Source organism: Eretmochelys imbricata, chromosome 4, assembly GCF_965152235.1.
Source record: "Eretmochelys imbricata isolate rEreImb1 chromosome 4, rEreImb1.hap1, whole genome shotgun sequence".
Taxonomy (NCBI): Eukaryota; Metazoa; Chordata; order Testudines; family Cheloniidae; genus Eretmochelys; species Eretmochelys imbricata.
The window spans coordinates 23,008,920-23,026,786 of NC_135575.1; the positions used below are offsets into that span (position 1 = coordinate 23,008,920).

General features: G+C 39.6%; 1 protein-coding gene across 3 annotated transcripts in view; it reads right to left on the reverse strand.

Moving 5' to 3' along the window:
• Positions 1-5,456: 5,456 nt before the first annotated feature.
• Positions 5,457-17,867, reverse strand: part of KLHL8 (kelch like family member 8) — a 40,981-nt gene continuing 28,570 nt past the window's right edge. For all 3 annotated transcript variants that reach the window (XM_077815004.1, XM_077815005.1, XM_077815002.1), the window contains exons 5-10: positions 17,320-17,463; positions 16,321-16,432; positions 13,424-13,592; positions 12,073-12,232; positions 9,468-9,669; positions 5,457-8,086 (exon numbers count right to left, since the gene is read on the reverse strand). In XM_077815004.1, the coding sequence (XP_077671130.1) occupies positions 7,963-8,086; positions 9,468-9,669; positions 12,073-12,232; positions 13,424-13,592; positions 16,321-16,432; positions 17,320-17,463 (911 nt within the window). In that variant the 3' untranslated portion in view covers positions 5,457-7,962. The remainder of the gene's footprint in view (positions 8,087-9,467; positions 9,670-12,072; positions 12,233-13,423; positions 13,593-16,320; positions 16,433-17,319; positions 17,464-17,867) is intronic.

The window sequence follows — 17,867 nt, forward strand, 5'->3', positions numbered from 1 at the left end:
AGGGGCCTGCATTTCTCAGGCAGATGGAGTCTCTGCACAGAGTGCTAAACACTGAGTCCAGGCATCAGCCTTCTTAGCCCAATGAAGTACAGAGGTGATCTCTGTACCACCCCGGCTGTCCAGCTTGTGAAACTGAGGAACTCCCACTTCACGAGGTGTACGGCATGTACATTAAGCAAATGAGACTTCAGTATCAAAGACCCCCTTATCATCACTGCAGGATGGTCCAGACTGGCATCAATCTACAGGACAAGAGGAACTGCTTCCATAAGTAAGAATTCCAGTCCATTAGGTCTTGAGGCTGAAAGAGAGGCAGCATTGGTCAGGATTGTGCCTCTCCGCAAGGTACACATGCAGTTGTCGGTGCCATGTTACTCACAACTATGTGAGGCACAAGACATAAAGCAGATCATTTTGACAACAAGGCCTGAGTCCTATGAGATAAACTGTGGACTCAGTAATAAGGGACTGAAGGGGAGCAGTTGCCCACTGAGGATAGGTCTGCAATCACTGCTTACTTACCACAGTCCCACCGAATAGAAGATCCTGAGCTCACATGTTGGGGGTAGCAGCTTCCCAAGAGTGAGGTTTTAGTCAGGCAAATCTTGAAGGGGAACTATAGTTACTAGTTTCAGAGTAGCAGCCGTGTTAGTCTGTATTCGCAAAAAGAAAAGGAGGACTTGTGGCACCTTAGAGACTAACCGATTTATTTGAGCATAAGCTTTTGTGAGCTACAGCTCACTTCTCTCTCTGCTTTGAAAGCTATGCATCTATCCCATATCACTGAATACCTTATGAGCTGTTGCTTCTTGTACCTCGTATGTGAGTAGGCTGGCTAGTCCAAACAGTGTTTCATAAACACACAAAAGTGTACGTTGTCATAGGGATTTCTTTTGATTAAGAGCTAATCAAATCCTTGAACCTCAGATTCTTTCACTTTCTACAGTGAGTCTTGCATCAAAAATTGGTTCATTGTAATCCAGTATGAAAGGATCAAATGGAGAAAATGGAAACAGATTGCTGTAGGTCTATCAGAGCCCCGTTCTCAAGGATAGGGACTTAAATAATTCACAGAAAAACTGAAATGCTCAAGAATCTAACTGAATAGTTGTCACTAAGGTGCTCTGAACTGGCAGAGGTGAAGAATTTAATTTTCAAATCTATCTTGGAGCAGAAATTTAATCTTCCATATATTCAGAAAGGGTTGTAGGACCCCTAACAGAAGTTGCTTCAAAAGTTTTATTCAAAAAGGAAAACTTCACCTGGTTAAACTTGACTAGTTTTGTACGTTCACAGGACCAAGAGGATTGAGGGAAATCTGAAAATGTGTGCGCCTTTAAGAATGGGGGCTAAGAGGTCTCAGCCCTTAAAAGCAATGGATTGCTGAGAAATGTTGTCTATAGGGAGCCCAGAAGATGTAGCCTGGGAGAGATCAGGTGATCGAGAAGCATCATGTGACTACCAGACTATATAAGGAGCTCTCTATAGCTCTCAAGTGAGAGAGCTGCAGGAGGTGCTGAATCCAAGAGAAGAGCTCTTGTCCAGGGAGCCCTGACGGAAGGCTGTGGAAAAAAAGCCTGTGAGGAGACAGGACTTAAAGGGAGCTTGTGGGAGTGGTGAGTCAAGAAGGAACAGGCCTGAAGCAATATAAGACTGGTGTGGGCTGGAGGCTCACTGGTAAGGCAAGTCTTTATTTGGGGGCTTCTAGCAAGGGAAGAAGCAATTCTTTCAACCCTGTAGCATCAAGGTAAGGATCCATTAAGCTTGATGAGGGCAAAGGACTATTTACTGGGTCTGGGGAAGTCAGATTTATAACTTCTGAATCCTGGGGAAGAGCTGATCACACTATGGAGTTACACCTGAGTCAACAGGGTAAATAAAAAGCTGGGTTTGGGATGGGCGAAGACCATTCAGCCCATGGGGAGCAACCTTGCATTATTAACCGGGAGAAGGGCTGTTTTGTTAGTCACCGACAGTGGAAGAATTCTGAGGTTTGCCCAGATGGCTAAACCCCACTCACTTATCCCCCAGGAGGAGACTGCCTGCTACTCTGAGGAAAACTGAGGCAGCAACCGGTAAGGTAAGCAACCCAGTTACAATATGAAATGACTTTTACAAGGTGGTTGTGGGTATTTTTGTGACAATTTTCTTAAGGTTATTCAAGCTTGTGTGGGACTATTGCGTTATATCAACTTCCAGCCAGGGAAGAACTAAATGAAATCACTCCGACTGAACTATTTGGGGAAGTTTGCACTGATGTTCCAAGGAGCAACAGTTCCTGCAAAAGTGGCTGTTCTGGCATTGCACCGCAGTTAAGACCGACGTTAATATTTGAGCTGAAATAGCTTAAAGGGGGTTTAAACACAACCAGGGCATTCATACGGAGAACTTGGTGGAATACCATTTAGCTGGCCAACTGTAAAGTGTGTTTCTAAGTGTTCATAAATAAAACCACACTACACTGAAGTGTGGTTTTACTATAAAATGGGAATTTCTGACTCCAGGCCCACTCCCGTAATTTATTGCATGTGTGTGCACTACTGGACTTGTAGTGGGCCCCATTGAGAGCAGTGGGGCTCCACATGGCTGTAGGGTCCCACCTGTGCAGTTCCATTTACAGGATCTATCCCCAAGCCTACGCAGGGCCATGCAGCATGTGTTTCCATTTGTGACTACAGCTCTTTTGGACTCTCGAAAGGACCAAAACCTGTGCATAAATTCTGCATTCAGCACAGATAAGTCGTGCTGTCCTCTGAGCAGGAAGTGTTAGATGCTGGCTCGACTTCATGCAGGACCACTCAGTTAAGTCATTTCTCCGCCACTCATGGCTCTGGCTTCACTACTTCTTGTAGATGGTGTGCACTGGTTAAGGTGAGCTCTTTCTCCTGAGGGCAGTTAAAAGGAGTTCCCTATCTTATTTGATTCACTGGGTTTCCTGGAAGCAGCACGAGGTAATATTTAAACAGATACAATAATTTGAGTTATGAAAAGGTAAACATGGAAGATATAAGTATTCCTATAGACCGTGGGGCTAGATCCTCAGATGGCACGAACTGGTGTAGCTCCACTGACTTCAGTTGAGAATCTGGCCCTATGATTCCAACTTCCACATGTTTTGCTCTACACAGGAGCAAAACTCTGACTTTGTTTCTGACTTGTCTATTATGATCCCTCCATGACTTATGCAACTAAAATGTTCTCTTCCCCCTTACCTGGTACACCTTGTTAAAACATTCAGCAAGGCTCCTGTTATGCTGAGCACTCATATTTGTCTGTATCCATTAAAAAGCATATGCATTATAGTCAATTATCTAAGGTAAATATTCAGCTAGCTTTTGATCCTACGTGGATGATTTGAAAAGGATTTTTCAGCAAAGTAATTGCAGTTTAGCTTTTTGCTCTTGGTAGTTTCCATGTGTCATGGCACTTATAACAGGCTGATATCTGAAAACTGACTCGTTTTTGCATTCAGGAGATATAAGTATTTCTTGGGAATGGATAAGTCTGGGGCCTGGAAACAGCACATTATGAAAGAGGGGGCAATTTGGTTCTACAACAGTAAGTGCTTCTCTTCTTAGCTTTTTATAGTAACTCTCTGCTTAAATTAAAACTGACTTTGTTTTCTTGTTAGTCCAGCAATTTTCTCTCCATGCATTTGTTTTTGCAAAGAGCTGAGGCCCCAAATAATGTAAGTTAATAGTCATAGGCAACTGCTGCCACTAGAGGCTACTCAATCTTCTTTCTGATTTAAAAACCACAGTAAAGCAACCACCAGCACTGTCTTCTGCCTTGTTTAGATGTCTGAGAAGCCAGTTTTGCAGCATGATTCTGAACTTACTCATGTGAGAGCAAAAAAGGTGGAACAGTATTTCCCAGATCTGAGTTACATCACTCCCTCTGCTACTGCAAACATGCATGAATACCTTCATGCACGTGAGTTGTTCCATTAAGCTCACACATTCATTGCCCCAAGTAAATATTTGTTCTCCCCAAAATTATAAAAAGGGCAATTACTTCACGATCACATTTTCAACTGCTGTATTTTTAAGGCCAGGCCTACACTAGAAAAAGTTTGCCACTATACCTATACTGGCATATCTTTCTACTGTAGACATACTTTTTCCTAGGATAATTTCCATCAGTTGTCGGCCCGTCCCCCCCCAAAAAGAGGCTGTACTACCAAAAATGCATTTTTTTTGGGCTGGTGTCACTTCTGCTAGAATGAAAATGTCACCAGCCCCCCACCACTCACATGTGTAATATCCCAGGCCTAAGACACCTACCTTACCAAGTCTGCCTCACCTTGAAATTTAAGCCCACAATGTGGATATACACAGCAACAGTTTTCTTTAAAGAAAATGCTTCTCTGACAGAGCTGTGGTGGTTCACTCAGCATTGTGAAAGGAGACTTGGTGAGAATTAAAAAGGAAGAGACACTTCATATGAAACATCCAGAATTATTTTAACCTGCAGATGATCACTATATAAAAATAGTTTTGTTTTAAAAGCTTGGGGGCAGGGAGAGAGCATCCCTTGCTCCAGACTAATTCCGCTCTGTTTAGTTTAGAGTTTTCTGCTATCCTCACCTCTGGTAGATTAAATAGAAATGCTCCAACTGTCTTCCTTAATCAAGTATGGATGAGCTAGAATAAGGAATAAAGGGTTCTCTTATCAAACCACCAGATTTAGTTGTCACTTAACTGTTTTAAATTTAGCTACATTTGACTTTAATTCAATCTTCCCCAATCAGGGCAATAATCGGTAAGAAATGTGTTCCCATATCATTTCTATTTCCACTAAAAGCCGCCTTTATTTCCCTGCTTCCTTTCAGCAAGCAGAATCAAATATGCATTTAAAATGGAAAGACATCTGCATACTTTGAGAATAGTGAAGCTGCAAATAAGTAAGGGCTGCTAACAGTACCAGTAGCTGCCTGTTTTAATGCTTATTAAAAGCCAGAAACTAAGTGGAGTTGGATGTAAATTGAAAAGCACCAATGCTGGTTGATCTGGTAGCAAAGTGGCTGTATTGTGCTGCAGGAAGCTCTGGACAGCATTTCAGGGTACTCCAGCTCCTGACATCAAGTAAGAGGGCTGGATTGATGTACAGGGTTTCTAAAAGCCCTGTATGGGCTGTGGCGTAGGGCAAGGCAAGCACAGCAGATGACAGCTATAAAGCTACCTTCTGAGGTTCCACTTATCCTGCATGCTAGGGTTTGTACGCCACAGTGGAAGTGCTGCAGTCCATACACAAGGCTGCTGTAATGTGGACAGGCCCACAGGGCTGTCACTGACACCTGTGACCTGTAAAGCCACCCTTCCTCTCCAGGCCTCCCATGCTGTGATGTCACCTGGGGTGCAGAGAACACTACTTCATGTTGTACAGATACCTAACTGTTTAGGGGTGGTGCAGGCTGCACTCCATTTAGCTCGCCTTAGCCAGAAAGGGTGTGGCCCCAAAGATGCAGGCTTGAGAAGGAGGAAAAAGGGCTCTAAACAACTCGATAAATATGTGTAGCTGTTAATATCTATCCCTAGGGGGAGTTCCAGTTATGCTAGGAATTAAATAGAGTAATAGCTTGAAGTACAAATATATTTTATTGCAACCTCCATATATTTCAGTATAATTACACCAGTCCATTCTGCATTTTGTCCACTAAATATCCAGACTACAATCAATTTGAAATACAAAACAGTTTTAAAACATGTTAGTGCAATACTAAAGCAGTACTTTGGGACTGCTGATAAAGCTACAGCTTCCCTAGTATGGCATGGAATATACAAAATAACCCACATAAATATTTCTTTAAGAAATATAGGATTTTCATTCTCATACTTTGCTCCAACCCCACCCTGTTGTCATAGTCTCTACAAGTGTTTCAATACCTAACACTGTACAGTTATCCTAAGTTAACTGTTGAACTTGTCAAGAAAATTCAGGACTGTGAAAATCTTTTGCTCAAGCTGCTCTTGAATTTTAGGCTCTCCACACATATATTAAAAGTCTTTGTACAATGCAGTGTTGCCATTTCTTCCCTTCACCATTGGTTTGGTTTTCTGCCAAGTCAACTGAGGTTATGGTGCCCTAAGAAATTCTATGAGTATCCATATACCTCCCTCATCAGTATTTTAATTTGATGTAGAGTATCAACCAAGAGGAAATAAGTGATTAATGTCTGAGGTGGCCACTATATGGTCAGCACTGGATAATCAAAAATATAATTCCAATACATAAAGCTACACACCAAAATGAAGCTAGATTAACTCCCAACGGAAGAACACTCTTTAAAATTGTTAAACATTAAGACTGAGGCAATTCAAGTTTTAACAATTCTGTCCTGTCAAGTTAAATCAAAAGGTCAGACTTACCCAAAAGGCAGTTGCTTAAACCTTAACTGCAAATCAGTCAACAAAATGATGACAGTTTGAATAGGAGGGTACCACTTCATGCTACTGAGACAAAGGCAAGCACCTCCACAAGATGTAAAAAATTCCTATGAACATCTCAGTTTTACCAGCAGGAACCATGTTATAAATAATGGTTGAGGTGGTAATCTTGAAAAGCCTGAAAGAGGTTCTCAAACACATTTAAAGTTAAACAAATTTTAAATAAATATTTATATACAATTATACACTAAATACAGCTGATTAATGGCTTAAATATAGGTTCCTGGTATTTCAGTGGGGAAACAGTCTAATGACAGCACAGTTTAGGTCTATTTTTGAATTAGAATTTATCACTGCATCTGACAGACAAACTGCAACTAGAAAAGACTGTTAATCCTTTGATGTATCACTTGTGTTGCTACTAACTTCCTTTTGTTTAAAGAGACTTTAGTCTCCAACAGATGCAATTCTTCATTTGAAGTTTTGTTTCATTCTGGGGCTCAGACTAGAATATCCGCAAGATAAGTAAGCCTGTTTGTGTCTGAAACCATCACATCTGAACTCTTCCTGAAAGTGATGCTAACCTCACACCGTATCACTGGATTACTAAAACTGAACATGTAAGCAGCTGAAAATAACATATAGAAAAAGGGATTTCTTCCCCATTGTGCATTCCTGTTTTCAGGAATACAGTAATTTGTAAGAAAGGACCAGTAAACGGTGCCTATCTAGACAAATCACTTCTATTAAAATAAGACAGTTATACAGGAAGCCTCACGCATGCTTTCACTCTTAAGGTGGTTCTTAATATAGGGTTAACTGGAGGCATGAGAGAGGAGACATGTTCCAGTGGCTAAATCCCACATAAACAGGCCAGAACTCTGGATTTTATTCTCAGCTTTGTAACAAGAGCAACTAATTTGATTTTTAGAGATGCTCAGTGCCTGCTTCTCAGCCCCTTGACAGTCAGGTAATGAACCTCTATATCTTGAACCTCAGGTATACAATAGGAAAAATAACCTCCAAAGGGTTAAGATGCTTTATTCCTGTCTAAAGTGCTACAGAACTAGGCCTTTTTTTTTTTAAAGGCTCTTGTATTTATCAGAATGTACATATTAAAAACACACTCCAGTGTGTATCCTAGAATCAAAGTTTTCTTGTTTTTTGGGAGAGTGGGCGGGAGGGAAGTAGTTTTAAGGCTCAACAATTCAAAGTGCAACTCTTTAACCACAGCCTATGTATATTTTATGTAATTATAAATGCTCCAGATTAATGCCCCTCAAATATTTTGTACCTTCAGAAAGTTATAAAGGGCTATCTGCTTTCAAATAAAAAGCAGGGTCCTTATTTTATGTTTACCCAGACTTTTCTGAATCAGATAAACGTCAGAAAACTTGAAAATTAGGACTCAGCTTTTCATAGTTACCACACATAAGAGTCATTCAGTATTTATCTACCATGTAGGATAATAATTAAAAACCCCAGAGCAACGCTGTTGTCGTCATGTGCCTCCATCCTGGAGTCTTATCAGGATCTTCTGAAATTCTGGAGAGTTGCTCGGGGCTTGAATCTGAGTTCACATACAATCAACCACATTGTTGGATCCCTGACCAACATCACGGATCTGACTACTAAGACAAGAGCACACAGCTACACCTGCTCCAGCTCTGCAGTGAGAAACAGATCCAACAAGCTCCCACCTAGAGAAAATGGTGAAGCAAGAAAGACAAGGGGAGGTGTTAGTTTTTTTCCCTTGAAAAGTTCTCTACCCCCAATATCTTAATTAAAGTTGGTACATTCTCTCTAGGAGAAATGAGGCCTCCATTGTATTAATTTAAGGGGAAAGCATTAGTTTGAATGTTTTACCACTTAATTTAAAACAAATCTACATTTACTCATAACTTTGAAGAACTGCATCCACCTTACTCTTGAAATGTTGTACTTATAAATTATTTTCCTCTTTTCTGCACCCAACTACATTTTGAGGCCAGAGAGAGTTAGGTGTAATTTCCTTACCAGCTAGCTCCTTATTGAAAATAACGTCTCTCAGGCATGGAAAAGTAATGAAACTAGGCTAATAAATTCATTGGATTAATCCAATTTTGCCTTACACTAATCTTATTTATCATACTCTGACGAGAGAAGCTTCCTATGCCTCAGTGAGGAGATGGGAGGTATGAACTTGTAAGTGAGAAAAAGCCAAAGGTATAGAGGGAGCACATTAATAAGTGTATTCATCTGCATATCAAGAAAAATTAAGTATTTATTCTTAAATACATATTAATTTTACCCCCAAAAAACAAGAGCAGTTTAGTGCCCTTTCTACTTATTCAAGGTGATAAACAGATGGGATTCTTTATATGGAAGACAGCAGCCTCCATGAAGATCGGAGCCATCCATGGCCACAAATTTTCATAAAACCATGTCAAACTTTTTTGAAGTAATAGTTTTGTCTAACATGATCACTAAGGTCATAGGTCAAATCAGAGACTAATGAAAGGCTGCACAAGAGTTACCTTTTCAATGACATATGGCTTAAGCCACAACTGCTAACACCATGGGAGAGACTGAAGGCTGGGCCTAAAGTGCCAATTTGTGGTATTTGAGATCAGTCTCCTTTCTAGTAGAGACTAATGTGAAATCACTAAATACATTATAATTAGAACCTCAATCTAGATCTGAACTATGTTCCTAGAGAAAACTGAATTCTTTATATCCATTAATGCAACTAGATTGAGTATTTGTTGTGGGATGTATGCACTTAGTCCATACAAGACAGCACTTTTAAAAATACACTTTCAGGTAATTCGACAAGTCTAGGATTTGCATTAAATATCCCTCAGCTGTCACTGAGTAAAATTGCTCAGTTACCTGTTGAGGACAATCACGTGCTCAGTCATGATAGCTTATTTTACAAGATATTAAAAACCTGCGTTATTTCTTGCTACCCACTATCTGGAGAAGCATACTGAGATAAAGGAGAAAAATTATTCAAATAACTTTCCTAGTTTAAGGGCCACAGTGATTCTACACTGTATACATGAAGCCATCATCACCTGTCTTCATCTAACTCAGAATTACCTGTTCATCTCTGGATCAAAGGCTTCCACTGTGTTCAGGTATGCATTGCCATTATGACCACCAACTGCAAAAATTTTACCCATTAGTGTTGCTATGCCAACTCCACCCCTGGGGGTTGTAAGTTCTGCTACATACTCCCATTTGTTACTGCGAGGATCAAACCTTTCAACAGAGCTCAATGGAGAGTTGTCATCAAAGCCACCTACAAAGAAAGACATTACATTACTGTTTGTTAGGAGGGAGATTTTAGTAATGCTGGAGTCCAGTATTCAGACTGCATAATATTCAACTGGTTGGCTGTACAATGGCCACATTTTTCAAACATGGGTGCCTGAAGTTAAGTACCTAAAATCAATATTTAGGTAGCAGTGTGTGCCTTAAGTTTTCAGAGGTGTAAAAGTTAAAGGAAGTGGAAGGTGCTCACCACCTCTGAATAGACAGACTGCTTGTGGTGCTTTAATTTTAGGCCCTTACATTTGAAAACTTTGGCCACTGTGGCAAGGTGATCATAAGACCACCTCTTGCTGTTTGTTTTTAACTCTTCTCCCCAAAGATTGTTGAGAGTCCTTGTGCTTGTTTCCTCAGCACATGCATATAGTAATTCTCAGAATAAAATGGGGCTAAACTTACTCTTGATGAGAATATTTCCTATTCTATAAAGGATACCAATATGTACAATGAAAATGAGCAAGCAGTGAACAAGTACATTGGCTTTTCTAGAGACAAAGGAAGAAAAGAGTGCATGTAAGTACTTAATAACCAAATGGAAATCATCAGGAGTTAAATATCAATATGCAATGAAACTAAACTATAAGGGACTCCCAACAGGACCTGCTGTAATTACCCAGAGATTCTCTTAAAGGATTCATTAAGGCCAGAGACTCATCTCTATGCACTACAACTTTCACCATGTTATTTTGGTTAATCCATACCATAAAGACTTACTGAACCTTCTGGACATTTTGGTTTCTTCAACTGTAGATTTACATGCATACAGGCTTGTAGTCATGCGTGTCCTTTCTACTTAAGGAATGTTCTGGCTGTCTCTCTTTTGCAGACTACTCAAGCTAGTCAACATTTCATAACATGCCAGAAAATAAATGTCAGTAAGTGCTGCAATCTGCTTTAGATCCAAGCATACTGTCAACTAACTAAAAGCACTCATGAAGTTGTACCCCATATGCAGCTCTGAACATCAGTGCTGAACTACTCTGCTGTGTTTCTTCCACAGTTGTATTGCTTCTGTAAGTGCCACTTCAACTCTAAAACTACACCACATACCCTTTTCTACCACTTCCTACCTCGCTTCTAAATAGTAAACACTACAAAGGTATGGCTTTCAAAAAAAGAAGTGGGGGTTGGGGGAAAGGGATTCTGTGTTTTAAAGAGAAGGCGATATTAAGAATCTGTTAGCAAGGTCATTTTTTAAAATCTCACTGACAAAGTTAGATTAAAACTCGGGCCAGTTAAGATTATGTAAAATTTCATTTAGTTGGTGATCTTGTGATTCATATTGCAATTCTATGGTATGTATGCACAATTAAACAAACAAATAAGGTATAGTTTAGTTTCGAAAACAGAACTCAATGTGAAGCAGTAAACAAAAGTTTTTAAAAGTCTATAAATCTAAAGAAACTATTGAACTCAGGCACACAGTGAACAAATGAAAAGGTGTGAGATACATGTACATGTCTCAGGGTCTATTTTTAAAGGGGAAATTATACTATGATGTACTTCTATATTTTCTAAACAGTAGGGGTAAAAATCACTGTGCAATGAATCTGGTATTAATTAAGATCACACTGGTGTTTTACATGAAAGCTTCACTTTTAAATTTCAAAAAAACCAAGTGAGCACATGTTCTGTAACTGTCCATGGTATATTGTGAAATGCACAGCTAATTGCACCACTCATCTCTACCACTGGGAAGCATTGACTAGCTTTAATGAATTGTCAAGGGGCTCAGAGCAAACACTGTGTCTGAACTGAAAAAATTAAGTAGGGGTTAATTTTTAGATTTGTTTAATGTTCAAAGGCCACCTAGTCTCAGACTCCAGCTGCCCCAGATCCAACTAAATAAATCACAAATACCTTAAGTGTAGTAGAATAAATTTAACCCCCATGGAACTTATTCATATCGCAGTTCTCCATCCTGACACTTTCCCCCTCCCCTGCCTATTTATAAATACTGGTGGGGGATGGGGAGGAATAAGCATTGCAGTATGCTCTGAATGACAGATTCAGACTTTCACCCCAAAGCTGCCAGCCCTTAAAGCGGGTATCTTGCCAGCAGCCAAAAGAATCTTCTCCTTTATAGCAATAGCATTCCAGCCTGTGCTGACCTGATCTTAAGGCAAGGGATAAGAGAGAGCCAGAATCAGGACAGAGCAGGTCATTTTTTTGGTTTACCGAGATGCATGAGTATTTTTTTTTTTTTTAATTCTCCTGGAAGGCGCTTAAAAGTTTATAAAGTACTTAGATTTTTAATTTTCTATACATTATAACAGCATTTTTTATGTTGAAACAGCTTCATTCTCAGTCACAATCCACACTTTTATAGGACAAAGTGTCTCTTTATCAATTAGGAAGAAACACTCCTACTTACCTACAACGTATAAGCAACCATGGAGTTCACTAACCCCATTGCCAGCTCTTCGTTGACCCATCTCTTTCACTTCTATCCACTTATCCAGATGGGGGTTATATCTCTCTACGCTGGAGAGAGAAGCTACACCATCATTGCCACCAACAGCATACACATAGTTCTGAAAGAAGATCGAGCAGAGACATTTCATGCATAGAACTAGCCTTTCATATGAAAAGTCAATAGTACTTTTGTAGTAAAATTCAACATCACACTGCATCACCCAGTTCCTTTTCAGAGATTTTTTTTTTTTAAATGAGCAGTGATTGTTTAGGAATATGCACTGATCCTGGAATGGCTGTCAATCCCAAGGATCACATATTTGTACCGTGCAGAATGCTTGTACTACAATCATGACCAAGAAGTTAAATACAGCCAAGTAAATTTATTTCACAATTTACCTCTCCACAATTTTTCTGTAAACAACCCCCTGGAAGACATTTGTTTTTCCATGGGCAAACACAGTGACTGATTTGTGCTAGCACTGTTTTTTTTAAAAAAAAAAAAGGGAATATCTGAAATAATACATGGACTTTGAAAACAGTAGAAAAAAGAAAGTTACATTTTAGCACTACTACCAAGTGTTACATTGTATCATTCATTTAATGTTACATTTTGCCTACCTAAATCCATCTGCTGTCTTAATTGGAAATAGTATTTATTTCCTGTCTTCAGCTGTTATGTAATGTTAATAAAGATGCCATATTGCAGGCTAAATTTCACCGGTGAGTGAAATTATTTGTGTTTATATACGTATGAAGTGCCTGGAACTGTTACAAAATTGTAGTGGACCTGCTTTTTTCAATGCTTTGCACCTTGCGTAGTCATTTATGTTGGTGCAAAATGCTACCTGCAGCTGAGTGAATGAAGAAATCCTATTTGGTAGACTATTCCATCCATTACGCAACAAAGGTGGAAGTCAGTGGTGCATCAGGCACAGTATGTTTAACACAGCAGCTATGATAAATCTGACGTTTAAAATGATATCCATAACCTTCTCTCTTTTACATAATATGTCACGTTTTGGCCATAATTGAAGAGTTGTTTTGGAAGTGCCAACCTATTGATCACAGGATCACTACAGTACTTTGAATGTTATGACAATGTAAATCCATACACTGGAATTTGGCTGGAACACTGATGTTAACACCCTGAACTTTTTCAGAAACTGCACAATATTTCTAAGGTTATAAGTGGTCAGTGCCTCAGTTTTAAGTCTTCTTTGAAAGACTCCCCTTCATTAGACCAGTGCCTCCTCATACCAAACCAAGGCATTGTTTCAATACTGACTCAGAAGGAAGCATTAACTTACCACAAGGGCCACTGAGCCAACTCCTCCTCTGGGCGTATTCATTGACGCTACTCCACTCCATCGATCAGATTCAATGTCATATCTCTCCACATCACTGAAGCAAGTGTTGTCATCTAACCCTCCTATGGCATAAATGGGTCCACCAAGGGAGGCTAGAGCAATTCCTCTCCTAATAAAATCATATCATCAACACTTGAGTATATCCTTGAAGGTACTAGGCAAAGCCAGTTAGACCAAGTGCAATTTTCTCTGACTGGCAACTGTTTCAAAATACAGGAAATAAAGTAAAAAGAAAAGGAGCACTTGTGTTGCCTTAGAGGCTAACATTTATTTGAGCATAAGCTTTCGTGAGCTACAGCTCACTTCATCGGATGCATACTGTGGATGAAGTGAGCTGTAGCTCACGAAAGCTTATGCTCAAATAAATTGGTTAGTCTCTAAGGTGCCACAGGTACTCCTTTTCGTTTTGCGAATACAGACTAACATGGCTGCTACTCTGAAACAGGAAATAAAGTGTAATGCAAACCAAAAGGGAAATGAAGGAACTTAAAAATTTCTTTGATCAATAACTGTAGCAAGTTGACTGTTGGTGCAGTAGCAGCTTCATAAAGTAGACTACTTCATTTTCAGAGGGTGTACCTACCCTAAGGCGCCAAACCTGCCTCAGGATCCCCTAGAACAAAGCCCTGCCCTCATCCAGAGTCCCGCTACAAGTAAGTTAGTGTTGTCTTAACTTGAAAAGCTAGCTGGTCTTAATTTATGGCAGGCAGCTACCCTTTCAGCTACAATCTAATCACACAATCCAAAAACCAATGTTGGAACAAGGTACTATTTAGGATTTAATCCACTGCAATGTAAAACAAATGTTTAAAAAAAAGCAATAGGATTCTAGGAACAGAAGAGTTCGTGCTAGCAGTTAGTTAGCATGTAACTGCATGAATCATGTGTTAGCTGTTGCTATGGTGTAGCTGTAGAGTGTTTCAGCACTATTCCTCACTCTTTTTCAGTTTCTTTCTTATGCAGTAGATCAAATCCAGAAGTTTAGTTCTTTAGTTAAAGTTTCCTTCTTGGCTTTTGAATCATGACTAGTCTGAAAGCTACATTGTTGCATGTAGAACAGTTACCTATGAAAGCTAAATGATCTATTTAAAACAGGGGCAGGCAAACTTTTTGGCCTGAGGGCCGCATCAGGTTTTGGAAATTATAGGGAGGGACAGTTAGGGGAGGCTGTGCCTCCCCAAACAGCCAGGTGTGGCCCAGCCCCTGCCCCCTATCCGACCTCCCACACTGCTGTGCCCTTCCTCCCCCCCCCCCGGGACTCCTGCCCCCTCCAATCCCCCCTGTTCCCTGACGGCCCCTCCGGGACTCCCACCCCTGACTGCCCCCTGCTACCCCATCCAACCCCTCCTCTCCTTCGTGACTGCCCCCATTCCCTGCCCTCTGACTGCAGGGAACTGACAGTACCTCAAGACGGAAGAAAAAGATTATTTTTCCCCCACAAAAGAAGGTCCTGCAACCTTGCAACTGCTTCTTCAGGTTACACCACAGAGGCTACGACACAGTACAATAACCACTCCTCTTACTACGGTGCTTCACAGGAAGTGCCACAAAAGCTTGAAGGGCTCATCTGAGCCCTAACAGTATCAGAGAAGCAAGTTGATGACCCAGATTCTTGGTTCTTTCAAAGTGGCTTTGTGCTTTCCTGTTTAAGTCACAGTAGCCGAATGTTTCAGGACTCAGACATGCCCCAGTACTTCACTCTACCCATTAAGTGTAAGCTTCTGATAGAAGACTTAAATTTTTTTTTAGAAAAATATTTTCCTTAGACTTCAAGTTATGGAGGTTTAAAGTAAAAGTAAGGGTGGCGGTTTTTAATAGAGATTCAGTAAGAAGAAAAACAGAAACCTCAGTTAAAGCAGTTTAAAAAATTCTCACCAAAATAAGTGTAAAATAGCAGTTTTATATCTAATTAAGCTTGTGGCTTCTGCATGTCTCTCTCAAAAAGCAATATGCACTCTTAGTCATTAGATTCCTACACCAGAACATTTAGTTATTTTTATCCACAGTTAACCCAGAAAACCAAAAGTATGCTGAGGAAGTGAAAGGAAGCTAGTCACAACTAGCAGGGAGAAGTTATCTGAAAAAAAAAAATTACTAAATATTTTATCTTTATATGCAGTTTATTTCCAAACTGCTTTTTGGGTACTATGTCTGATAATATTTCCTTTGATCCAATGTTACAACTACTAAGTAATTAGGAAAATCCAATCTGCTTTTTATTAAGTTTACAAACAATACAGTAGCTGGAGGCTGATGTAAAGGAACATTATACATTTTACATCACCAGTAATGCTCTAATGTGCATATGAGATTCATTTCATTACACACTGAGGCAGACTTTATTTTTGCCTGTCTGCTCTTTAAAGTGTTACACTAGTCCAGTAGGAATATACAAATAAGTGTCATTTAAATTAATGATTTTGGGGGCAGGAATAGCATTATGAATACTCCACAACACAACCCTGCACTGAAATCTTGGTATACTGTTATACAGGACATAAACAATACAGAATGTACCTGCAAGTAGTGAGCAAAGTGTATCTTTTTCTGTAGCTGGAGAAGGATTAAGATTGGCAATAATTTCAAAACAAGATTTTTGTCAATTTCAAACCCCCGCCCAAGCAAAAGAAAATAGGCAGCAGCTGACTGCAAGAGCAACCAGCTTGCATTCGTAAACCCAGAATGACCAAAAACCGAAGAATGGTCTGTTGAAACCCTAAGAATTTTTTTTTAAAAATGGTATGCAGAAAGGGGTGGATCAAAAACTAGACTGCAATAACTTCTGGATTATTTTCTAAAAGAATTACTTGCTCCTTTTTTGTTTAAGGGAGATTTACCTCTTGGTGTTCATTGATGCTTTCATCATCCACTTATTAGCGACAGGATCAAACATTTCCATGCTGCCTAAATGTTCATTTCCATCATGCCCACCTACTGCATAGACTTTACCTGAAGAACAGAGAAGCATTTTGATTTAATGGGTGGTTGGAAACCCAAGTGTTGCCTGACACACAAGATCACCACAAACAGTGGGAAATATACAGGCACAAGCTATTTCCAAAGTAGCAGCACGCTTTTCAGTTGCAAGAATAAGATTTGAAGGTTAAGAATCTGTAGTATAAGAATATACACAGTCTTTAAAACAGAGATTTGCATTAACAGCTGTTTTTATAGGACATATTAACATCTTAATCTGAGATCTTCCCTTTTCATATTAAAAACAACATGCCACAGGCTGGCTGAATTTTTCAGCCTCTAAACAAAATACCAAATTCTTTTAAACAAAGTAGTTTAATATTTGGAGGCACAAAGGAATGTATGCCATCTGAAAAGCTGTTTTCCACTGGTTCTGTTGCAGGAACGTAACATATTGGGGAAGAGCAACTCAACCGTTGTGGCTTCTTGGCTCTAAGTATCAAGTTGAGCACTCAAAAGTTGAGTTACCAAAATTAATGGCAGTCTGGGAAAATTATGGGCTACATGATTTGCCCAAATGAAAGGAAGTCCGTTTCAGAACTCAGAAAAACTGGCTTACAGTTATGTGCTCACACTATTCCTCTCTGAGGAAAAAAGAAAAATGAAACTATACATGACTGTAAGTAATGAGCCACAGGCTGTGGACAGTGAGCAGTAGTCTCACTAGAACAAATGTGTTCTCAGATTGGTGTTTTAACAACACAGGAATGTTTTCAGACCTGAAAAATAGCTCTTTAGTAAACAAACACGTCAAGTAATTTAGCTATGATATGGGACAGGCTTTTCTTATTGTTAGTATGAACAATTAAGTTACTGCAGAAGAAAAAAAAATGTTCGTACAAGGTTATGTTGTTACTAACCTCCCACAGAGATTACACCCACATGTCTTCTCCTGCTGTTCATTTCAGGACCAAAGAACCAGTTGTTTTTGTTTATAGAGTAGCATTCAATGCTGCGAAATGGGTCACCTGATCCACCGCGACCACCAACACAAAATAGTACACCTGAAGGAGAAGATATAAAGAGTAAATACTGGCCTCTGCATGATTAGCCAACAAAACATGGGCAATATTTTTACTGAGAATGGATTAGAATACAAAATTAACTGAAGACAAGCACTTTTTTCTCCTCCCTCTTGGGTCACATTCAATCATAGAATATCAGGGTTGGAAGGGACCTCAGGAGGTCATCTAGTCCAACCCCTTGCTCAAAAGCAGGACCCATACCCAATTAAATACAGCTACACTTCTTCATTTGTGGCAATTACCTGACCTTTCAGCTGGCAAGAATCATGCATTTTAACATGCAAAATGACTGTCAACATTATTGCAGAGACTGCTAATCAGACTCCAAAAACATAATGGGATTTTAGTCACTTTAGTTATTTGACTGGGGAGATAGCCATATT